This window comes from Strix uralensis, chromosome 2, assembly GCF_047716275.1.
Source record: "Strix uralensis isolate ZFMK-TIS-50842 chromosome 2, bStrUra1, whole genome shotgun sequence".
Lineage (NCBI taxonomy): Eukaryota > Metazoa > Chordata > Aves > Strigiformes > Strigidae > Strix > Strix uralensis.
The window spans coordinates 56,309,954-56,335,677 of NC_133973.1; the positions used below are offsets into that span (position 1 = coordinate 56,309,954).

The 25,724-nt window shown below is 40.8% G+C and overlaps 1 protein-coding gene across 7 annotated transcripts in view; it reads right to left on the reverse strand.

The window, feature by feature from the left end:
* Positions 1-11,915: 11,915 nt before the first annotated feature.
* Positions 11,916-25,724, reverse strand: part of SHROOM2 (shroom family member 2) — a 132,494-nt gene continuing 118,685 nt past the window's right edge. For all 7 annotated transcript variants that reach the window (XM_074858836.1, XM_074858841.1, XM_074858837.1 and 4 more), the window contains 3 exons: positions 25,435-25,615; positions 20,687-20,959; positions 11,916-14,748 (listed from right to left, as the gene is read on the reverse strand). In XM_074858836.1, the coding sequence (XP_074714937.1) occupies positions 14,482-14,748; positions 20,687-20,959; positions 25,435-25,615 (721 nt within the window). In that variant the 3' untranslated portion in view covers positions 11,916-14,481. The remainder of the gene's footprint in view (positions 14,749-20,686; positions 20,960-25,434; positions 25,616-25,724) is intronic.

Genomic DNA, 25,724 nt, shown 5'->3' on the forward strand with positions numbered 1-25,724 from the left:
GTGCTGACAGTGCATAAGGAGCTGCCTGCAGGAGAGGGAATCGGAGAGCACATGACCTGCACAACCCGATGCTGAGATTTTCTTCATAGACATTGGGTGGGCGGTTGAAAGGAGAGCTCTCCAGAAGGATCAGAGACAATACTTGTTTCTTTGTAAGTGATAGTACAGCTAAAATAAAATACACTAAAAAATGTAACAATAGAAGAGCGAAGTATGAGTCTCCCTGTCTGCAGCCTGTCTGCCTGTTGCAAGACAGCTTTGCTTTAGGAATTCTACTGCAACTTGTAACCACCTTGAAGAGAAAGTTCATGATAAACTGTTCCTATATAAAATATGAACAAAGTTAATTTTCCCAGCCCGTGTAAGCAGGAATTAATTTATTTCCGTTTATTTCATGTTTTAAGCAAATATTTTTGCTTTAGATGTTGCCAGGCACCGCATATATTTTGAAATTGACATTTGAATCCTGCCTAGATGCAGCTTTATTGGTCTATACTGGACATGGTTTACCAACCAAATCCTTTGTTCAATCTAAGTCTTGCAGCAGAAAGGGAGTTCAAAAAAACCCAACAGCACAGTAATTAAGAAGGTCTCTTCTTAGCAATAGCCCTATGATTTAATGCTTGAAAACCTAATTCTTCAATTCCCAGTTGGGAAAACATTCTTTATAGGAAACAAATAAATATTTAAATCTTTCTCCATCTGTTCTCTATCAGCACTTCATAAAATAAGTCATATTAAAAAAAAAAGGAGACTTACTTCTGTGAGTCTGAGAGTTGCCTAAGGCTTTGAAGCAGCGTCAGCTGGATGAAGCAAGTTCCAGAAGGGAGGTGGAAAAAAATGCCCATGCAAATTGTCAGACTTGTTACACTACCAAATAGGTACCTCACAGTTCCTTGTCACTCTCCCACTAAGTCAACAAAGATGTAGGAAGTCAGTTAATCATTAACATATTATAAAAATATGAAAGCTTTACCATACGCCATTTTTTCTAATTGCTCTAAAACACTTACCGGAGTTTATAGATAACTCCCATGGAAAACTCAGTTTTCTGTAAGACACCCTTTCAGAAAATCTGCCTTTGTGATTACATGATTTTCCAGCCTGAGACCACCATGATGTCCCAGCCTGACAGCCTGAAGGACACAGAATTCTCATCTGAAAGGGAACGAAGTGATTTCATAACCCTTTCTTCTTTGTTAGAGTTTTTCTTCTGTGTTTATGCAACTCCCATTAGTGCAGCTCTGCTATGGGAAGAAATATAGGGGAGAAGGAGGAGGTTTTCCAAGGAGTAAACTCAAGCTGAACTGGTCTCTTCTTGTACTGTGGTTGGCAGTACCCATACTTTAGTACAAATAGTACTATGTTTGTTATCTCGGATGCTTTAAAAAAAAAAGCCAACACATTTTTAAAAATTATGTTATGTTTGCCTTGCTTTGTGGTTTTCCTGTGAATGTAAACAATGGTTCTTACAAATGGTAAGAGAGTTCTTAACTCCATTCTGGTTTCTCCTCTTTGAAACCTAGAATAAGCTCCGCTAATCTCCAAGTGATGCACTGGCTCTTACAGTGGGAGGACATTTCCAGGCCTGATGTTGAAAGATGAGGAAGTTTCTTTCACTAAAGTATCCTGAAGTGGGAAGCCCCCATTGAACAATTTTTCTTACCGGTAACATGCATTATGGCTGGTCATTGCCACCACTAAAGGAGGCTGCAAAATGGCGTTAATCCATATCCTTCAGTTTTCTGTGTCACCTTTAATCCAGTTCCCCTCCTCTCTTGCTGTATCTTCCAGCTGACGCAGATTTACTGGCTTCATGTGCAGGAAATACAGTCTGGCTATGGCAACTCAGTCTTAACCTTCTTCTGCAGCTCACCAGGCTAGGATCTCCTTTCTGGCTGGTCACAGCTAGATGGTATTAATTTGTTGCACAGGCAAGCTCAGGTACTCAGGCTTTGCTGTTGTGTGCCAAAAGGCCCTGACACGTATTGACCCTGATGGGCTTGTTGTCATGTGTTAGACTTGAGTATGACCTTTTGACATGGTGATGGGTCTGGTGATTCAGGAGGACAACATCCTTGGGCAATAGGCAGCTGGACAATAGATTCCTTTTCTTGGATTTAATAACTGCATGAGACAAAATTTGCAGGCAAACCTATTGCTGATTTTACCTACAAAGCTGCTGCATGCAGCCTATTTGACTGACTGTGGATAGGAGTGGCACCCCCTACACTACTCCCAGAACAACTCTTCTTTGCCCCCCAAATTCTGTATCTCTGACCTATTTCTTCTCACTTACAAAAATACACTCTGATGTTTTAAAGACTAAATTGTACAGAAAAATAATAATTTTGATATATTTGTCAACCGCCATCAGTGCGGTGAAGTTTAATTCAACTGGAAAGCTGCAGTGCTTAGTGCTTACATAATCAGCAGCATAAGCAGCGTTACATTAGTGAGAAATACAATACACACAAAATGGAATGGAAGCAAGATAGGAACGAAACGACAGTATTAAGAGGTTTTTTTGCTCTGTATATGATTATGACTTCTATAAACATGTTCCTTTTTAGTGTATTAGTGACAAATTATTAGGAAGCAGATGGAAATTAATAAGTTTCTGATGCCTTATTTAAAGGAATACATTTTACACATCAGACTTCATTGTTCTTTGAATGCCAATGGTTAATACTTTTTCAGGCAGAAAACATTTGCTTTCTTCCTCCTGTGGCCTTGACCCAAAGTGCATTGAAATCAGTTGGAATAGTTCTGCTGACTTCAAAGACCTTTAGATCAAGCTCGGTCCCTTCTGTGGTTTACAATTTCATTGTTAAATACCACAGAACAGGAAATATTTGTTTCAAGTTATTTTTCTTTTCTTTGCCACGTTGAAAAAAACAGCCTGAAATCAAGATGCTGTGCAAGATACATTGCCCAACAAGTGGTACCAAATAGGCAGCAGACAGAGCCCCGTAAAAGGCTCAGAGGCTCAGGTACAAGTACTGTCTTGCTTTTCGTTTTGAGACAAAGGTTACTTCTCCCAGGAGGTACGGCAGTCTCCTTGCACGCAGCTTGCCAGTCTCTGATCGGTGAACTGGGCATTAGAGTAGTTGTATCCTCACTCTTTGTCACCATTTGTCCTCAGCAGATCATCAGTCCAACACCTCTCCAAATCCAACACTGAACCTAACTGCGGGCCTCTAAAACCACAGCTTGAGTCTGAGAAAAATATTTACATAAACAACATTCCTAACTGTATACCTTTGTGGCCAGACTAAGTTGTCATTTGAAACTTGGGAAATTCAGAGATGAGACAAACAACTTTACTAAAAAATACAACTCACGTGATGAAGTTCTTCACAGCGCAGTGACTCTCTGCCCATTTTACCTGTGCCTCTTCAAACACGGATCACAGATACATTGCCAACAGTATGTTACATGATATTGAAAAGCAGGACACTTAGAAGATGAGGATGTGTTTTCAGAGAGTGCATGATAACCTCATCACAATTTTTGACCCACTGTTGAGGCTAGTCCCATAAACAGCTCACTGGACACCTGCATAGATAAACTCCACAGCTGTTGCAATAATAAACACCCAAAAGCAAGACGGGCTTTTGAACAGGTTAAAACCCCTTGCACTTCACTTTGTATGCCTTAGGAAGGGGGAAGAAAGCTTCCAGGCAAGTGGTTTGGGAGCCCTCCAAGTGGGTAGGCTCTGTGTTACTCTGCAGATGGAGTTGGCCAGCAGTGGTGGGATGGACAGGCCACAGCATGATCCTCCCTGGGTTCCTAAACACGACCCTGGGGCAGGGGTGCTCTTGTCATAGCATGGCAAAGGGCTTGACTTTTACTTTTAGAGTGGTTATCACTCTCTTTGTCCTGCTGAGAGGGTGCAGCAGTCAGACTGCCCAAGGCTTGCCTGGAAAGAGAGGCACCTGCTGCCAAGCTCAACAGACTACATGGGGAAACACTACACATTATCAGATACTCAGCTCAATCCCAAACTCCATTCAAAGCTGCCAGTGGGTGCTGCTTACTTTTACGGTTGATCCTATCAGCTGGGAGGTTCTCTGGCTACAGAGAACTTGGTAATAGTTTTGTCGTGCTACTGCCATTATGTCATGGCATTTTTCTGGCTATGATTTCTCTTATTTTGTGAAGTCCCAAATAAGTGTCCAAAATGCTCGGTCCCTACCATCCTCTGTGTTAGTTCTGTTTGTATTTTTTCTGTCTAGCGTGGGTGAGATTTAAACACATGGTTTAGTGTAACACTCCAGTGGACTCTGACATTATACATGCAACATTATACGTTGTCCCTCCTAGCAAGAGAGACTGTGTTCAACGTCTGATTTAGGTATTGGGAGTTGGGGAGCCAGTACTTCACCCGTGTCTGGACTTGCCTCCTTCCAAACAATCTTGCACAGCACTAATATCCCTATCAACGGTCAAATACTTGTTTAGTGCTTCTTCTATCCAAACTATGTCAAAGATCTTTTGTCCACCATCAACACCACCCATAGTGTCCTCAGACTCCCTGCTGACACACTAACAACTCCTTTTTTGTCCTTAACTTTTCCTGGATTGCCTGTATAACTGAGGTAGATTCGCAGAAACTTCTTATGAAGAAGTTGACCCTTTTACTATTGGTCAGTTAAAAACAAGGGGGAAATGGAAACACACAAAACACAGCTGCCCAGATTATCTCCAGCATAGGTTGTTTAGACATTTTCTTCAGAGACCAGCAACTGTAGATCCTTTGGAATGGGCGCAGTATTAGTTTTTGAAGCAAAATTGAGATGAAAATTATAGGGGCTCAATAATTTCAAGAGGGATGATTTCACTGTGATCGTGACTCAACAAGGGGCTGATTTAAAACCAAAAAAATTTGCCTTTGGCTCAGCAAGAAATCAGTTTTTTTTTTTCCTGGAAATGCAGAACACGAAAGCTCACATGCACAAAATGAAAGGCTAAAATTAGACGCACTCTTGTGGTTTGGGTAGGCTTCTGGTTATTCCCAGATACCCAAAAGTAGGTCATTCAGAGCTTAACAAAGACATTTCCCTTAGACTTGTTGACATTTTAGAGCTAGTGGAAAAGACCACCTGATGGGAGGATGTTATCAACATGTCACACTCAGGTTTCGCTCCGCCTTGGCAGCGTTTCTGCACTGCGAGAGCACCACAGTGTTAGAACACCAGGCTTTTTTCACTTCATTAGAACTGCCATAGCAGCTTGTTCTTATCAGCCATTAGAAGTTACAAGAAAAACAAATTCATATAAATTTTCATTAAAGGCCACGAAAATAAAAGATCAATAGAAACCTTTAGCTGGTAGCATATCATGGGGGTTTTAATGCTTTACAAAGCAACTCACTGCACAAAGCACGGGGCACTATCAAAGTACTACTTTGGGAGAAATATGTGAATCACTGGTTGCTCATTAGCTGATCATGGCTATGATCTCTACTACAGGAAGATCTTCAGGATCTTTACTGACACCCTAAAAGTTTCTGTGTCTTTCCCCCCTTCCTGGTTATCATCATAGCTGTACAATGACTGTGATCTTTCAACTGACCAATACCCTACTAATATTGATGCAGTAGGAAATAGATACCAATGTTCTGGCGAGACAGAACCCAAATAAAATAGGATTATGCAGAAAGCAGAATAGATTTCTTATGAACCACCTTCTCACAACAAGCAGAGTGCCAGTGGGGAGTAGAAGGATGCAGTTCTGTAAAGAGCTCCAGACAGGACAAATTCCTTAAATATGTGAAGCGCAGCTGCTTTTCAAAAGCGTTTTATTGCAGCAACTCTGCCTCAAAGGTAAGACAGATCTACTTTTTATCCTTGTGCTAGTCTGTCATTTACCTGGGCGCTGGGGGAAACTGCCTCTGCTTTCCCTCAAAGCACTATGTAGCCAGTTTACAAATTACAAGGCAAAGGAGATGAAAGGCCATTGATCCTCCAGCAATGTGTGCTCCAGCACACATGGGGGACAGTTTCAAGAAAGGGGAGCAACCACCTGGAGGGAGCTGATGAAGAGAGATCAGCTTTATGTTGGCCCAGGGAAATGTTTTTACAGACAGCTAAGTTTGCCAGTACAGGAGGACTGGTAGGAAACTCACATACATACAACGCATTATCTCAGAAAACAGGAGGAAGAACAAAAGCAAACTTAGTAATTAATCAAACTAGTATAAGGAGAAGAGTTTGTAGCAATTCCTGTAGGTGCATGTGTGGAGAAGGTCTGTAATAGAAGAAGAAACACTGTCAGAAGTGCTGCCTGGAGCACGCAAGCCCCATTTGCAAGCTGAGGGCTTGCAAACTCTCACCTGTTTCCCTGACCTGTCAGTCTAAAAAAGCCACATCTTCTAATTACTTCTGCTCTTTTAAGACCCCAGTTATAAAACCGTTGGCAATCTAAATATTTACCAAAGTAGTCATAGCTTTGTATCTGACCACGCAAGAACTTCAAACACGAAAGATGGATTTATGGTGACCATAAAATTTTCATTCTGAGTTTCCTGACTTCCAGAGACTTAACACTCGACCTTCACACCGCACCCTTTCCCCACCATTCATGACAATGGTACTGTACTCCTGCCACCCTTGAACATTTGCACCTAATTTTTATTTTCATGTGTCTGTCTTGTGCTTGCTGGTTTTTGATAGGCCTTTCTCCGCTAAATGAGACTAATTTTGTATGCGATGCTGGGGAGTGCATACACAGGAATCTTTAAATCTGAGTGTTGATAGTCTCTCTACTCTCTAATAATCTAGATGAGTCTTTTCTCATGTTTTCCAGTTTTTCAATGCCTTTGCAATGGGTATAGATAGTAGAATTAGACACAATATTTTAGTAAGTTTAGAAAAATTTCATTAATATTGCATAGCAAGATAATACATGTTTCCCTTCCCTTCGAATGCACTGTTTCAGCCTTTTTCCTAGAGCACAGAGTTTATAGGAGCTGTTCATTCACTATGACCCCACACAGTTTTTGAAAGTCATTGTTTTCTGGTCTATATGCCATGTGATCTCCATCACTTGCTCCTTGATTAATTGCATTGCATGTCACCGTATGAAATGCCAGTATGTTTGAACACACCCAGACTACCAATCTTGTTCTATACAACTTTCCTCTTCATTGTTTGACATATATGTGCCAAGTGGTGACCATTACCACTGTGCCTCTTTTGTAATCATCTCTCATTTGTGTGATGGAACTGCCCATCGCATAAAAATGCTGGTCTAAATAACTCCACCTTTGCAAAACCAGTGACAACAGAGTTTACTCACCTAGTTCTTTTTTTCCCCACTGCAGTAAAAATAGGCGGGAAAGCTGTTTTGTTTACTTCTCAAACTATAAATGTATACAAACACACAGAGGATTTGGAGAACAGTTTTGTAAGAATCACTAGATGTCAAACACCAGAGACATTATCATCTGTATCAACAAGATTCAGTATGCACAGGCATCTGACAAACAGACCTGCAATTAATGCCGTGCACCGCAACACCCAGGCTGTTAGAATTTAATGCTGAGTTGGAGACCTAAGGCATGAATTGATCCCAGTTTTGATTTCAATGCCCAAATTAGCTTTGTCTTCCTAGAGAAAGAGGAGATGGGGAAAGGAGAGATATCTGGGTTGAACCAAGCTCTTTCAGTAACCTTATCTCAGCTTGCCTATAGGGGGAATCAAGGCCAAGTAGGCTCCTAATTTAGGCCACCAGCTGTGTACCTAAATGGTAATCCAGCACCCCATACACACTGAAGAGGAAGAGTTGGACTTCAATACTTGTATTAATATCACTGTCCAGGCACCTCAGACTAGAAAAAAACCAGGAGAAGGGTGCATCTGCAGCTGTATCCTCAATGGCCTTTGGCACTTACACTGCAATTAGCCAGCACTTTAATCTTGGATTCAGAGTCTGATGTTATATCCTGCACCTAGAGGGTAGGTAGGGCACTGGGGCAGATTCTGGTTACCCTTCTCCCTGGATTATTTCTGTTTTCTAATTCCCTGATTGCCTAATATGAACTACGTAAGTAGCCCTAGGAACAGAAACCCAAGATCCTCCTTTCCTTATTAATACCCAGATGCCAGGGCTGAATATTTAGGCCCACTTTGCTTTTGGCTTTCCAAATCATGCTTTCCTGGCAGCACATGCTGATCCAGCTTAAGCAGAAATTGGACATTGCTCTGCCTGCAACTAAAAGCCTGGTGGTAAAGCAAGCTCTTAAGAGGTGGCAAGTATGGAAGCAAAACCCCGGAGAACAAGCCAGGTCAGTCACTCGGTGAATGTGCGGCGTGCTGTACAGGACAGAAGCCACCCTCATCTCCCAGCCTGGGTGACTTAAGCACCTCAGCACGCCTAGCTAGCTGGGTTGTTTAGAGAATTTAGGATGACTAGAGAGAAAGGATGTCTTCTTCCTCAATGCTGAGTGCTTGTTAGTTCCAGAGAGCTGTGCCAGTGTCTCCTGAGGCAAGAAAGGGGCATTACTGAATGCATTTAACAGCATGATGGTCTCCTTACACACTGAGACCTGAGATTCTGAAATTGAGTTGTTCCCCATAAATTTAAATTTCAAAGATGCTTTTTTTTTTTTACACTACTGTAATTAAAAATGCCTGCCCTAGCATATGGAGACGTTATGGTTTTGCTGTATCACATATGGAAGAAGAGAAAAGCAGGAAATTCACAGCCTTCACGCACTTTGCTGCTAGTTTAGATTTTCTTCCTTCAGGGCACTGATCCTTCCAGGTTTTCTTAGTTTTCACTTCCTTAAGATCTGTATCACCCCATTACTAATAAAAATAATTTGACTGCTCCACCCCTTTCAGGTCAGTGTTGGCCACTTCGATCATCACAGATTGATTTCCCTTTTTATCTTTGGAGGAACCATACCTGCGTGTGAAAGCTGCTGAAGCTGTTAACTCTTGGGAGTGGCTATGAATGGTACTCACAAGACTCATGCTTTTATATTTAGATACCAAGATAAATAATCTTATCTTCCATTGTTTATTACTTAGTCTGCAATTGCTCATTGTATTTATATTTCTCTGAGGCTGTTAGAAAAGACACAAGCCTAATTTATTAGTAACAAACACTTTATGAAGAGCAGACAGAAGTGAAACAGATATTGAAACTAAATGCTTGAAACAATCTTCATCAGGAGGATTTTGTTAATTCCTCTCAGGCTTTTAGACCTCACAGCTCTACCAAAATAATGTTTTGGTAAAACTCTTGTAACTATACATCCACTACCTGGTTTACACAACATGCTCTCCATCAGAAGGCAGGCAAATGATGCTATCACAACAAACAGCAGCAAACTAACTACTCTTGGTAACGCATGTCAGACCGCAGCGTTTTCAGAGCTAGTACTGGCTCCTCTTATGGAAGTTGCTTGGAATGAAGGAAGTCTAGTTAACATAGTTGCAACATAGTATGTGCTTAAGAAAAGCCTCTCTTTCACTAACTTCACTAAAATATATGAACACATCTAGAATTCTTGAGTATTCTCACCTGTGACTTGTAGCACGCAGGCTTCATTTAGACACCATGTTGCTGGAGATTTACGTTACTGAAAGTAAGTATGATTATTCTTCTGTATCTTTCAACACCTTGTACATCCTCAGTTCCACTGTCACAAATCTATTTACTTTAATTAAAATCTCTCCCAAGTTATGACAGGCAATCACAAATACCAAATAAAAAAATTTCAAAAAAGTGGATGTGTGGTGGGAATCTCATTGTTCTCTAGTGGTATCATTGTATTTTAGGTTAACAACTCACACCTCGCAAGCAGAAGATACACAGAATTCCTCGTCCTGCTTCATCCCAGAAGTGGTGCCAGAAACCACCGCATCAGTAGTCCAGATATTCTCAGTATCCCACCCATGGCAGCAGCCAGCACCAGGCAACGTTTTCAAAAGCAGCAGTAGGCAACAGGTAAGGACAGTTGGCAGCTAGGTTTCTTGTTAACCTTACCAGTTAGCAGTTTGTTGCACCCAGAAGAGTTAGAGGAAGTGAAAATTAGATTTATATCAGACTTCACTAATACTGACATGTTTGGCAGTAGCGGAAGGCATGGCCTAGTCGCAAGGCCATTTCCCCCAGCCAAATTTAGGAGACTGCCAAGACAGAGATATCAAAGCACCTAAAACTGAAGCTGTTGCGAGGATTTTTTAAAAAGTATGCATTTTACTAGCCTTGTTCTCAGGAAAGGCTCAACTGCTTTGACTATAATAAAACTCAGCCTAAGATAAACAACGGACTATCTGCCCACATGGTTACAACCAAGAAAAAGGTACTAAGTGTAGCCAATCTTGAAAAGACACCTGCTCTGCTTGTAGGCATGCTAACGGAGTCTGAGAGAGAAATTACCTTCTGCTATTTGAACTGCACTGAATTGATTTCAATTCTGATTTTCTCCCAAGATGTACTAAATCAACCTACTTCAAATGGAACAACTTTACTCACTGAAACATTATCAAAACAGTAGGTAGAGACAATGAAACCCAGGATTTCAGAGGTGAGCCATGGGTAACCCATCCTACAGTTTGTAGATCGTTATAATTAGTTAAGTTACAGACTGGAACTGCAGTAAGCGAATGTGGTGACCAATTTACCACTGCCAACAACTGACAATATATAGTCCAGTACTTTAAAGATGTAATTATTATTTGTTGTAACATCTACTTTGTGGGCAGGTTCCACCCAAGTATGTGGAAAAAACCAGTTTATACCTTAAAAAAACCCTACAACTGGAAAGCCCTTAATTAGAACAAACCTATGAATTTCTGCAATAAATGACTGGACACCATTAAAATAGGAGTTACTATTCTACTGTGCACCCATCATAAGGCCTTGCTAGCTACTGGATTGCCAACAGATTACTTCAGCTTTAAAAGCTGAAACAATTACGTACACCAAAATTAATCAATAGAATGTGATTAGGAATGAATGAAAACCATGAAATGGTGACTCCTTTGAAATCTGAGGGTCTCAAATACCCCAAAACGGAAAATCAAGAGCCTAATTTCAGTTTAAAGAAAAGCAATTTTTTTCCAGTTCAAACAGTACACAAAGGGACTGTTATTCCCCTATAGCTGCCACCCTGGATTATACTAAGTGCCCAGGAAACCAGGCAGAAAGATCCATGTACATGCAGAGGGAGAGAAGAAAGGGGTGAAAAGCATCGTTAGTTTAGAAAAATCCTACAAATACCCAAGTATTTTTCCTTCCCTAGCTTCCTTTTCCCAGATAGTTTCTATGATAAAGACCTTGCCAGGCAATTAATTTCCAGGATGATTTATCAAGCTATAAAACATTATCTCCGGTCACCTCTACTACAAATCTGCACAGACTTGACAGTGTTTCCCAATAAGGCAGAAGATTCTGCAGTTAATCTGAGAACCCCCATTAAATTGAAATGAAACAGTTTCTACAGAAGTCTGTTAGAGATGGAGAGTTCTCAGTGATCTGTTCTTGCAAAAAACCTTGAGAACCACTGACTCTAGGTATTTCCATATGAAGTATCATTCTAAACACAGGATGAAGTCAAAACAGCGCAATTGTCCAAGCAGAAAAATCTTAACTCCTTCTCTGGTATATACTCTGTTGAATTGTGAGAGACTTGATTATTTTATCCACCTTGTAACACATCTTCCTTTCTGTTCCCTGGTACTGACACACTTAAAATACTGCATAGACATAAACACATTTCTGGTACTTACACTGGGAACTTGACAGTGATCAATTAGTCAACATGTTAAATAATCTGTGAAAAGACAGCAAGCTACTTCAGACCATACAGGCACTGCTGATGGGCACCACAAGATGGCTAACACTGCACAGCAAAACAGTAGGCTTTGACAGTTAAAACTGCACACAAAAACTAACTCTACATTGAAATATACAGTTTATTTTCTCAAAGTCAAGCAATACCATTTGTCAGTAGGTAAGTGTTAAGTGTCAGGCAGGAAAACTGTACATTTTAACTCTGGGCTGCAGGATCCAAACAGTTGGAGAAACATAGTGGAAATCTTTCACTATACAAAGAGATCTAGAATTGAGAACAACGTAGGGTGAAGAAACAGCCATCCCAGGATGCCAAAGGCAAAACAGTAGCACCAGATTTTTTCAAAAAGCAACAGTATAGCTATTTACAGATTTACATATAACATTGGGAGGCAACCATCTTCAGGTTTCCAGGGTGAGAGATTTTCAACAGTTTTAAAAAAGGAAAGGAGAGAATGGTGTCTACACAACTGTTCTGTGAAAAGGATAATATATATAGCATTCACAATATTGCTACCTTTTATCAGAAAGATCTAAACCAAAGTACTGTATACAAACACATTGTAATTATATTATTATTCACATTTCACATACACATTTCAGAGTAACCACAATATGTAAAATTTTTAAAATGCCACAGATAAAACAATGCACACTTTTCTCCAAGCTAAAAGACAAGCATAATTTATTTGGGAATCGTTTAGTTTTGGGTTTGTTATGGTTAAGGGATTAAGTTTAAGGACAAAGGGATCACTTGTCCTAGGAACATAGCAGCATATAACTGTGAGATGCCAGACAACTACATTTTTTAACTAGGAGGAAGAAACGAAGGTCAGCTGTAGGTAGAATGGTAGCTCCATTTGACCCCAACTGATACACAACAACATAATTTCATTAAAGATTTGGTCCAGGTATACAAAGTAGTGCACTATAAGAGGGGGAACAGTCCTTTTAATGTTTGCACTTGCCTGTAAAGGAACTGGTTCCAGAAGATCTTTGCTCCCCAGTTCCTCAACTTGCAAGGAGTCTGCTGATCAACACCCCTCCGGTTCTCTCCTCACATAAGAGAGGATTCAGGTAAGAAGGACAGAAGACTTTTTGTGAATGCTGCCACTGCAGGAATAGCGGAAAGAATTATTTTCTCTCTCTTTTCAATACCTAACTACTTGTATTTTCAACCTGCTGAGCTACAGACAGGCATTCACATCAGCCTTGAAAAAGAATTCTTGTTGGGCAACCAGTTTGTCTATGGAGAAATAAATATTTTCCTTACTACAATGTAAATGGCATATACACAAAGTCATCCAAGACTTTCCTTTGTCTGCAGAACTTTATCTTAACATAGAACTTGACATTTAGACGCTACAGAATTTCTCTGTAGGCATCTGAGCAAGTCAGTGTAACCTATTACTGCGCTAAAACAGGAGTTAGCGCCTCTTTTTAGAACTACTGGAAATCATCTGTTGTAAGTTTCAATGGCAGTATTATGAGAACACAACCAGTAATCTGGTACTGTGAACTAGCATCCTCTCATTTATCATTGTGCAATGGAAAAAACAAACAAAACCCACTTATGCTCACAGTTACAAAGGAGAGTTGCTCCAAGTAATGGACAGTATTTACATGGCAGAAGTGTTTATATTGCATTTGGTAGTCTGAGAAAGTGGAAAAAATGAACAGCATTATGTAGGTCAACTTCAGTATAACTTAACCATCACAATGTTGAGCAATCAGAAGAAAAATAGAAGCAGTGTCCTTAGCCTACATTTATTTTCATAAAGTGTAGCGGGCTTGGGGGAAGAAGAATAAAAACATGCATAAAAAGCACAAGAAACAGCAAATGAGCCTTCTAAATAATTTAGATGAGAAATGTTTTGAACAAAATCAGCACAGTACTTCCAGACTGTTTCTTAAATCTAGTACAACTTGGTAAAAAAAAAAAATCACTTGCATTGCAGTAAGAGGGTGTACAAATGTCTTGCAAAATAATTTTCAGAAGTCTTCAGCAAGGTAGCCATTAGGTGATTTGCAAGCTGGTGTAAGAAGTGTTTAACTGAGACTGATTTTAAAGTTATTTTCTGCAAGGGGAAAGTGCCATCCTATATACAATATTACAAAAAAGTGTCTGATGCCACAGGATCAGAGTGACACTACATTTCAGCAATCTGAATATATTAGCTGTAAGATGCACGCTTCCCCTATTTAATGTGTCTTTAAAAAAAATAAAAAGCCACTAAATTTAGAGCTTCTAAATTTGTGTGCATTCATAAATTGCTGTTGGTTTCCCAGCAGTCTGTACAGCATCTGAACATAAAGAAAGTATACAACCTAACCTAAAAAACATTGTGTTTGCATGCACAACTGCCACAGACTTCCAACTTACTGAGCAGAAAGGTTAAGAGTCTGTCCTTTTCTGTGGAGTTTACTGTAAGTTAAGCAATGAGAAACAGCTGTAGAGTCCAGCAATAAAAATGTGTTCTAAAAAATTAAATACATCATCCCAAAAAATGAAAGAGAGCATTATTGCTGTTGTGAGAGCTATTTTTCTCTTGTGCACTTGTTTCTCTACTGGACACTCAGACAAGCCAAGATACTCATTTGTATACTTGGAAACTCCCCTATCCCTTCCTTCCTGCCCATTTTTCACATCCTTGGTCAAACTCAGCCCTCTTATTTGAGCCGTTCAGGTTGGAGGCTATCAGTCAGACACTTCAGTTGCTCTTCCCCCAGCTTGATCTTGTCCTCAAGTTCTCGCTGCTCAATGATGAGGGCCGACTTCATTTTCACAAAGTGCTCATAGTCTGCTAAGTTCTCCTCACTCAAGTAGTTTGCCAAAATGTCAAAGACAATGCGCTCTCGACGATCCAGGTTTTCCTTCAGTTCCTTTGCATCTTCGTGTTGCTGGGTCAGCAGCTTCTGCTTCTCTACCAATGTCCGCTTAGGAGGAAAAAAAAACAGTTAAAAATTCACTGTGTTCACCAGGTTGGGACAACAGCTTCAGTGTTTAAGTCTTAAGTCTGTTTCATCTGCAAAGACAAAGACTTTCCTGAATACTTGGAGAGGTGGAATAAGATTGCTCCTTAAAGTTTCTTTTAATAAAATGCATTAACAAATAGGAAAAAAATGTAGTGAATCAATGAAAGATGCACCATTAATTTCTATTGGCCTCAATAGCAAGAACTTCAAAGACTACTATTTAATAGTTCAAAACAGTTATATAAAATTGCCTTTGAGAAGCATCCAAGTTCTCCAAATTAAGATTTCACTCAGCAACATCTTACATCTTCAATACACTGCATTGAACTTCCACACTGGAACAGCTGTGGTTAGAGAACCCAGAGACAGACTAATTAACAGTGATTGTTCTTATGCAGCTCCTAACACTGTGATATTTTGTGGTTCTGCTGCAATCTGCATGGCTTCTCCATGAGATGTGAAGTCATGTGGTCTTAAGACATGAGCAAGAGCTAGGGCAAGACAATAGGAGGGAATTAAAAAAAAAAAAAAGCATTTTCTTCCTAAAAGGGCTGTAAACTTTCTGCTTCTTGCCCTCATAGGAGACAAAATAGGAAAAAGGGAGGTTGAATGGAGAAACACACAAAGAAAGAGGACAGGAGCTATATTGCATTCACACCTATGTACGAGCACGAAGGGTGAGGTACATCTCATCCAACTTCACCTGTCTACATAGTAGACAGCCACACCTGAATCACTCAGCTATACACTACTTCACTAGTATATTGAAAGAAACAGAAGCATTATTAACCTGACCTATTTCAGATGTCTGCCTGAGAGTGATTGCCTTTTTCCAGCAACAAAGTATGGCTGGCCTACACCGATGTCAAGAATTCCTGTACAGACTCCTGAACTTAATTAAAAAGTGCCCCTAAGAAGTACCACTCCATAACTTTTAGCTTTGCTTCAGAGATGAATTTTCTTTGAGAACCTATCTCTTCAAATAAACCACAGTCTGTTCAAATAAATGTGCCCACTTTCATTTGGACTGTATGTTAAATCACACATGCTATAATAAGTCTAAAGAATTTACAGAGAAGTGTTTTTGTAGACTACAAAATAGAGTCTTTTCAAGACGGAAGTATGAGACAAAGGGGGATACAGACCAGCAAGCTTTAATAGACTTATCTGTCAGAGTGGCACACATATCCTGTGCTGCCTCTTTTTCTATAGACAGAACAAAGCTCAGAGGGTGAAACACTTTCAGACTTGTGCTCTCAATGTACTTAAAATACACAGCCTAGATTAACTCAGGATTCAAGACAGCTATGGAAGACAAGTCACAGAAATCACACATTATTAGAAAAATCACAGTTTAATCTTCCTTTGAACTTATGCCAGAGAAAAAAATCCCACTGCAACTTGCAAGCAGAACTATCTGCTGCAAAGAGATGGAAGTAGTGTTCTCCTAAATTCACCAAGCTGACTAGCAGCCAAGCCCAAACTCAGGAGTGTAGCTAGACTGCTCCTCAGGGCAGCCTCGCAGCTTGTGTGTACACTGAACAGCAGCAGCAGAATCAGACACAATTTGGTGAACACAAGAGGGCATATATCAACCAGCTGGCAGCTCAGTTGTAGAGTCACCCACCTAACTCTGGGACGAAATAAGCTCTGTTTTTCAAGCCATTTGCTATCATTGTCAACAGACACAAGAAAATCAAACGTTTAGTCCTTCATAACAATTCCTGGGATTTAAGTTGTATGGTTTCTTCTTATCAAGCCTATAGCATGACTTTCAGATGAACATGGGTAACCTGACAGTTTAAGGAAAGTAAACACTACTTTTGTTATGAAATTTGCATGACACCTTAGTACCTCTGCCTTTGCTGAGCTTCGGGGAATACCTAAGAGAAGTGGGATGCAGAAAGAAAGAATGCAAATGAGATACCTCTTGAATTTGCTTTTACCTCTGTCAAAGATGACTGACACCAGAAAGCCTGTTTTGAAGGGTGAAGTGAAACACACTGTATCAGGCTCAAGATACCATTCCTGAGGACATTCTTTGAGCAATGGGTAAATGGCTCACCAGGCCTAAAGGCATAAACAGTGTCAGATGGTTTCATCTAACCATCTTCAACCAACCAAAGCCAAGCAGAGTGCAGAAGGGGTTTTTGCAGTTAGCATTCCTCTGAAGCCCCAGCCAAACACAGGCCATCTGAAGCTCCTCTGATGGAACAATCTTTGGCTCTTTCTATTGACAGTCTTTCTCAAGAATTGTTTGCTGGTTTGAACCACAGCCATATGAAAAGCAACTCCCTCCATGTATGTGACTTCTCAGAATTCAGTTCCTAAACTACCAGCCCTGGTACCTGTCCCTAGTCATTCAATAACAGGTCTTGTGGGTCTAGGCACCTGATCACATCTGTGGACAACTGGTTCAGTGCTTTAGGTTTCTCAACACACTCTGGCTTTGATTGATAAGTAGTGAGAAGACACTGGTCTCACTGTGTGGAAGGTACATTGGTGAAAAAAAGACTAGGGAAAATGTGGGCCCTCTCTGGAAGGAAACGGGACACATGGTTACCCAAGATATTGAGAAGGCCGAGGTACTCAATGACTTTTTTGCCTCAGTCTTCCCTGGCAAGTGCTCCAGTACCACTGCCCAAGATGCAGATGGCAAAGGCAGGGACTGGAGAATGAAGCACCAGGAGATGATCAGGTTTAAGACCATCTAAGGAACCTGAAGGCACACAAATCCATGGGACCTGATGAGACGCATCTGTGGATTCTGAGGGAACTGGTGGATGAAGTGGCTAAGCCACTACCCATCACATTTGAGAAGTCGTGGCAGTCTGGTGATGGTCGCACTCAAAGAGTTGCAGTCAACGGCTCAATGTCTGAGTGGAGAGCAGTGATGAGTGGTGTTCCTCAGGGGTCAGTATGGGGACCAGTTCTGTTTAACATCTTTGTTGGTGACATGGACAGTGGGATTGAGTGCACCCTCAGCAAGTTTGTCAACAACACCAAGATGTGTGGTGCAGTCAACATGCTGGAGGGAAGGGATGACATCCAGAGGGACCCTGACAGGCTTGCGAGGTGGGCCTGTGTGATCTTCATGAAGTTCAACAAGGCCAAGTGCAAGGTCCTGCACATGGGTCGAGGCAATCCCAAACACAAATACAGGCTGGACGATGGGTGGATTGAGAGCAGCCCTGTGGAGAAGGACTTGCAGGCATTAGTAGACAGAGAACCGACTATGAGTCAGCAATGTGCACTTGCAGCCCCAAAAGCCAACTGTATCCTCGGTTGCATCAAGAGAAGTGTGGCCAGCAGGTCGAGGGAGGCGATTCTCCCCCTCTACTCTGCTCTCCTGAGACCCCACCTGGAGTTCTGTGCCCAGCTCTGGGGCTCCCAACATAAGAAGGACACACACCTGCTTGAGAGGGTCCAGAGGAGCCCATGAAGATGATCAGGGGGCTGGAGCACCTCCCCTGTGAGGACAGGCTGAGAGAGTTGTCATTGTTCAGTCTGGAGAAGAGAAGGCTCCAGGGAGACCTTACAGCAGCCTTCCAGTACTTAAAGGGGGCCTACAGGAAAGCTGGGGAGGGACTCTTTATTGGGGAGTGTAGTGATAGGACAAGGGGTAATGTTTTTAAACTGAAAGAAGGAAGATTTATATTAGATATAAGTAAGAAATTCTTTATGGTGAGGGTGGTGAGGCACAGAAACAGGTTGCCCAGAGAAGCTGTGGATGTCTCCTCCCTGGAAGTGTTCAAGGCCAGGCTGGACGGGGCTTTGAGCAACCTGGTCTAGTGGAAGGTGTCCCGGCCCATGGCAGGGTGGTTGGAACTAGATGTCCCTTCCAACCCAAACCATTCTATGAATCTATGAATGAAGCAGGCTGGTAGCTATTTCAGATGAAGCCGCTTTCAGAAGTCAGAGTTGAAATAACTGATAGTGTTCCTTGTAGCAAAAGAGACCTATGACAGAGCATTTAATAGTCAGAATATTAATTCAGCAGTGATTATTTGCCTGCTGACAGACTGTTTGTTTAGAAAGTCTGCTGAGCTGTTGGTGGTTCCTAGAAAGTGGAAAACTATAAGAGTAATGTTTCCTAGACAACATCACCTAAAAAAAAAAAAAAAAAAAAAAAAAAAAATCAGTGATCACTAGGGATATGATCCCCAGGGATGGAAATAATCTCCCCTGTTTTGTTTATATGGTACATAGTAGTACACCAAATATCATCATGTGACCTACAAAATACCAGAGGACAACCAAAAAAGTCACACACACCAATCTAAATTCAAAGAAATGCATGTGTAACCCTACATGCATTGTATCTGTAGTCAAAGTACCTGGGGATGATCCATCTGAGAATATATTTCTGATGTTACTATGGCAAGACTGGTGTCAGTGCACGTGAAGATGAGTGGGGATTAAAATGTTAGGGGTTTGGATTTCTGTCAGACTAAGTGACAGCAGAGCACACAGACAATTTCTGACTGCCCTTACTACACCACCTACCCACCTTCTTCCTTTTCCACACCTAGCCAATAAGGTATTTTTAATCACAGCGCACAAACTGTGTTTCCTATATGCTCATATCATCTAGTAGCTCTTTCCCCAGCGCACACTTCCACCTTTGAGCCCATTAGGCAACTGCACCCATATTTAGAAAAAAGAAGTCTAAAGATGTATTAAGTTTCTTTACGTTTCAGAAGCTTTGATCTGCCCTCTAATAAGCTGTCAAATACCTTCCCTTCACCCCAGTCAGAGAGGGGTCTGGACAGCCATTAAACAAGTATGTTTGGCAGCAGCTAGAGCCAAACAGCAAAAACACAGCTTCAGACTAGTCCCAGCATTTACTAGTTCTTATTGGTGAAACATCAGAGCATGCTGAAGAAACACAACATGAATCCACAGCCTGTGGAAAAAATTCTGTTACAACACTTAGGTGGACTGCTGGCACTTCAGTCCACAGCTACAAGCCAAAAATCCCACTTCACATTCATTTAACTGTACAAGCTAAACTCACTTGACACATACCCGCCCCCCTACTTTCTGTATTTATTTTAGCCTTTACGTTTTGTACATGTCTACATCTCTCCTTCGGTGCATATCTGTATCGCTAGATATCTCTTTCCCAGCCTGATGGGATTTGGAGCTAAACAAAGTGCTGCCAGCAGAGGTGGGATCCAAAAGGTAGGAGCACCTTGAACACTCCTGAAATTTTCACATCTGCTGGGATTCCTCCACATCACTACTGGGCTATTCTGCTTGGGTAAAACATGTTTTCTATTGAAAAATTCTTTTTCCAATGCCCCCCTCCTGCCACCCCTGCCTCTGCCCCCCACCTCTTTTTTTTTTTGTTTGGTTTTTTTTTTTTTGTTTGGTTTTTTTTTTTTTTTAAGACTTGCCCTTCTGTCATTTCTCACTCTTGTTCCTTGCTGGGCATTGTGAAGGAAACTGTAGTAAATGAAAAACATTTTCTTTGTAACAACCTTATAGATTTTTATCAAGATCCTTACTGAGTATAAAGAAGTCGGTAAACTTTCTGCATTACAGCACAAAGTGACACTCCTCTTCCTATCCTGAATTGTTAGAATATTTTTGTTTGCCTTCTTTTTATGCTCTTATCAGTAGTTCCCCTCTTCCTCTAAACTTTTGCTAAGAAGTCTGTTTTCTAGTATGTTGCACCCCAAAACACCACTTTTTCTCAGCAAGCCAACTGCCGTTTTAGTATTACAAGCAAAAGGCAAAGAGAAAAGTTTTAGGAAATCTAAAGAAAATGGCATTATGAGATTTATCCACTCACTATCCCTCATCTTGAGGTCTGCAATTTAGATAAACAAAACCAAGCAAAAACCCCCACACCAGGTGTGCTAAATGCAGTGATATTATTAATGGCCTTTCTCACCCGTTCTTCCGGAGAGGTATTTTCATCCAGGTTATTAAGAGCATTTTCTACCCGGGCCAGACGACCTGACAGGGACAGCAGGAGGTTCACCACTTTGTCAAGGTCGCCAATAAACATCTTGAATTTGTCGAACTCGTTTGGTTTGCAGACTTCTTTCACAATGGCCTCTACCTCCTCCCCCAGTATATTGTTTGCTTGGATGTCTTCCAGAAGTGTCTCCCGTGCTTCCCTCAGCACCTGCAGCTTCCTACTAATGCTGTCAATGAGTTCTTGCTGTGGAAAGTAAAGGGGGTGAGAATTTATTAGCAGTTCTGCATTTTTCCCCACTTCTGAAAGTCATGTCGGAAATCTAGCATTTTAATACGTTGAAACTCCCATGTGGTTTTGACAATGAGTGCATTACAAATAAATATATGTCTAAATACGTGTCTAAGGTCTACACCTCTGGATTCAAAGGTTTAGAATGTAGGTCTATGATGCTCTGCTTGAGACCTGTGTTGAAGCAATTTGCCTTTGTGACAAAAGATGAAGGACTTCCACCCTCCCAGCAAGCATTCCTGCTTCTTTTTTGAACAGCTTAAAAGCCTGCTATGGAATGGCATAAAGTACAGTGCATCCTTTTCTCTCTAAATACCAGGTCCATAATACTTTTCTGAAGAGCTACACTTAGGAAGATAAATAGTACCAGGAAAAAAATCCTGTATTTTCCACATGATGCAGTTAAAACTAGGGCACTGTCTAGCTTTTTCTTCCTTTCTGCATAATATTAGCATCCCTCCAATAGCACTCCTTCCACTCTCAGAAAATCTTAATGTTAACTGTGCCTTACAACATTTCTGTAGGGAAATCACAATCCCTGTGGCACAGAACAGCGAACAAAATCTACTTCTGTGTTGTACAAACCAGCTCTGTGTGAAGCAGCTCTGCCAAAGGACCAAACCAGCATCTGTGGCTATCCTAGCCTATGCCAGCCAAATATACCACCTCATCTGCAGTTTGTTGGGGCTTCTTTAGTATAATCCCCCACTGTCTGGGATGCACATGCCCTGGCTTAGAAAAAGCATGTCAGGTACATCACCAGCAGAGCCAGACCAAGAACCCAGATCTCCTCCCTCAGTGACCTGTGTTCCATCTGTGCTGCCCAGCTACCTCCCTGTGTTTGGGTGAGAGGTTTTGTTTCTTACATGTCCATTAGCTTTCAGTTGTGCACAAGGGGTGGAAGTCAGTTCAGCTAGTCAGTCATTTACCCTAACATGAGATGAATCACACCCTAAAAATGCCTCATTCATTTAAATGCAGATGCCTATTTAGTATTCAGCTAATTTCAGGTATGAAAAATTCCCAAAGCATTCTCTAAACACACACATCTCAGTGCAATTTCTAAAAGAAAATTACATCCTCTAGAACAGTCATTATTTCATAGTACCCCTTCAATTTATTTATTTTTTTTTTAAATTACTCATGACATTCTCTAAAAACTCTGCTTTCTAAATGCAAATCTGATTACAAGCCTTCATGATTACTGAGAAAGACACTGATAGCAGCTACTGCTCTCAGACGCCACCAAACAGTCACTGCCAATTTATTTTGGGAACAACAAAAAAGAAAAAGTCTGCCATCTTAACAGAAAGCAACTACACCCTGAAAATTTAACAGCCTCTTTGAAAGTAGAAATTCAACACATGGATTATCCGTGCTGGTTTTCTCCTTTTTGATTTAATATACTCAGGCCAGGTTAATCTGGATTTGGGTTATCTGTTAGTCTGGGTGCCCAAAAGATTAAGGTAGTAAGCAGTTCTACAGATGCCTGCTTTACTGACTGATTAATCTGCAGGATTTGATTTTTTTCCCCTTCTCTCAATGCAAATGCAGTTTGATTTGGATTATGTAGGTCACAGTGCTACGGTCTCATTTCCCTTAGATGACATGCACATGTACAACACTGCTGTTTTACCATCCGAAACACAACAGGATACTGCTGTGCTCTATGTTACTGTCTTGAGTTTTTAGCTTCTGCAGCTGTGCTGCAACTTCCTATAATGAAAAAAGCCATGTGTATGCACAACGTTTACCACTCTGGTCTGACAATCTCAAATCAGCTCTCTCAAAGTTTCTTTCTTTCAAAAAAAAAAAAAAAAAACCAACCCCAAAATCCCAGTAGTATCCTATTTAGATGTCCCCAGGCAGCTGAAGCTAGCCTCTAATGGGCTGCTTTTGCAGGTGAGGAGGCCATAAGTACTTGCCTCTCTTTAAGACTGCCCTATCTATTAAGAATTGGATTATGACTACTGATTGCTTCCTACCCCGATGAAGCAGCCTTTGGATGCAGCAACTGTGAGCTCACTACATGCTTTTACTAACCAGCAGAAAATCTATATTACGTTCAGTATCCACTGAGCTAGAAGAGCTCCAATCACACCTTGAAACAGGCAGATGAATAATTTATAGCTGTGAATTCTGTACCAGTAAACAAGAAACCAATAAAACCTCATCTTTTTCCAGCAATTCTTGCTGATCTGACTAGCAACACAGAAAGTAGCTCCGCAAAGCGCTGCTCAGGTGCTTCACTGCTTGGCATGCTTTCTATAAATTACTCCGATCTCAGCTTACTACTCCATTTCACATGAAGTTCAGGTCTAAAAGCAGAAGAAACTTGGAATTCTTCAGTTATTTTTACATTCTTGGGGAGTTGCTGAAACTTTTCTAAAGGCAAAGGGGACACTTCCTATTCAGCCACATATAGATTTTTTCCTTACTACAAAAACCACTCTTGTAGTGTCTTCAACATCGGTTTGGTATTTTATAATTGCAGTAAACCTCCATTAAACTCAGTACACAAGACACACACATTCCATTCCTGCTAGCTGGGAATACATGGATCGTCCCAAATTAAAAAAAAAAAAAAAAAAAAAAAAAAATTATGACTCTATATGAAATTCCTATACTTATTTCAAAATTTAAAAAGCACCACACATTTCTGGTTTGCAGAGCAGAGAATGACAAATATTACAATCATTCCACAGTGGACTGCAATTAAGATATCTCGTAACAGAACTGACCGTTTTCTAGGAATCAAGGAACAGGTTTTGGGCGTATGCCTCCTCTAAAATAATTGACGTCGTAAAGTGTGCTATTAAAGTGTTCAGTTCCTTAATGATCCTTGTTAAACTGTTGCCAAATATGTGAAGCTGGGCCAAGTTATATATTCTGGCTGTTTTATAAAGACGCCTTGACCTACTTACGAGTTTTATATGTTTTCTGACAAGATCCAAGATGAAAGCCCACTGAACTGAGTGCTCGCATCCTACCACATGTGGAGGAGCAGGGAGAGAAGCAAGCAGCACTGTGTGCGTGGCTACAACAATATGTATATTCGGAGAAGAAGACGGGGGAGCTCTGCTAAAAGTTCTTCATGAAATACTTCTTATCTCATATGATTAGTGGTGTATGCTGGAGCTGGGGGAATGGAGGGAGGAGTATATAAAGGGTGAACATGATTTTCCTGTTAACAGACACCAACACAAATAAATGGCACTTTCGCTTATAAAAATTTTAGTATTTAGTCTGTTGGGCAAACAAGAAAGGTTTAATTTTAACACTCCCTCCATACATATACTCCATAATTAATGAGAAGGAAACTAATTCTAGCAAAAATGCTGAATGTGACTGTCATGTGTGGCACCAGATAAAACCAAATTATTCAAAATGCAGTGAAATCCTTAATTTGTCTAAGTAGTACAGCTGTTGGATTCAGTGACTATCTGGACAGAGGGTAAGGGCAACTCTATCGCTGCAACCACCCAAAGGCCCGGGCAGTGCACGCTGTACTGCACTGTGTGATGCAGTGGGGGCAGAGGGAGGGAGGGAAGGTTGAAGGAGATTAAAAAAACACCAGAGTGGTAACAGAAAACACTACAGCTCCCTCAAATGCAGTGGCATCTTAATGACTAAGTATATTCCTAATATTTAACTAAAAGACATTTATTCGGGACTGAATTACCAAACACACCCTGGCAGCTGATTATTAAGCAGAGAGCTGACTTTAACAGAAAAGATTTGCATATCACTGCATTACTGGCTTAGGTAAGGAGTTGAACTACATCACTTTAATTGATCAAACAGACCATTTCCTCTAGCTTAACCATACTAGGAACTATGATTAAAATATTTTGTGCCAAATCGCTAATGAGATGAGTGCGATGATTTTAACATAGGACAACACTTTCTCAAACCACAGAAGTGTCATTATATCACCAATTTAATACCTTTATATTATTATTTAATACCTTTATAAATGCTATTTATTAATACCATTTAATACCATTATGTTGACCTTCGATCAGAAATAAAACACCAAAGGATGGGGATGAACAAGAGTGGAGAAGACTGTCTCCCTTGTGATGAGTAACTTCCAGTGAATCCACCAAGCCGATTAGCTATCTCCCAAATCATTTTTCAAATGGAAAATAATATTTGAAAATAACCTCCCTAAAACTTCTTCCCTTTGGACCTTCCAAAACCATGCATCAAGCTGCAAAAAGCACCTAATATCAAGTTCCTAAATTCACAGTTGGACACTTAACGCTGCATCCCCCCCAAAAAGAAACCAAACGCTCCAAGCTGATTTTCCAAGTGATCCTCTACACCTAGAAGGCCTTTTATTTAGGAGTGTTTGCTTAGCAAATTCACAGTTCATGAAATGCATGCAAACGAGATCCTCCCATTACACTTTTAGAAATGTCTTTTACCTTCTTTTCTGACAAGTCATGATCCAGCTCATCTTCAGAATCATCCTCGCTCTGCTGCTGTTGCTGCTGCTCCTGCATGTCCTTCATTTTAATCAGCAACTCTGCCTTTGGTGCAGATGTGCTGTAGTAAGTGGAATTGGTTGTCAGGGAGATGGCAGACGGCACGTTCTGCTCCTCTTTCCTAGTAAAAAGTCAAAACTTTCATTAACTGCCTTGACACCCTAATCACTGAAAAGAAAGGACAATCTTTTAGAGCCATCATTTCACCAAGCAAGCAGGGGGTTCAACAG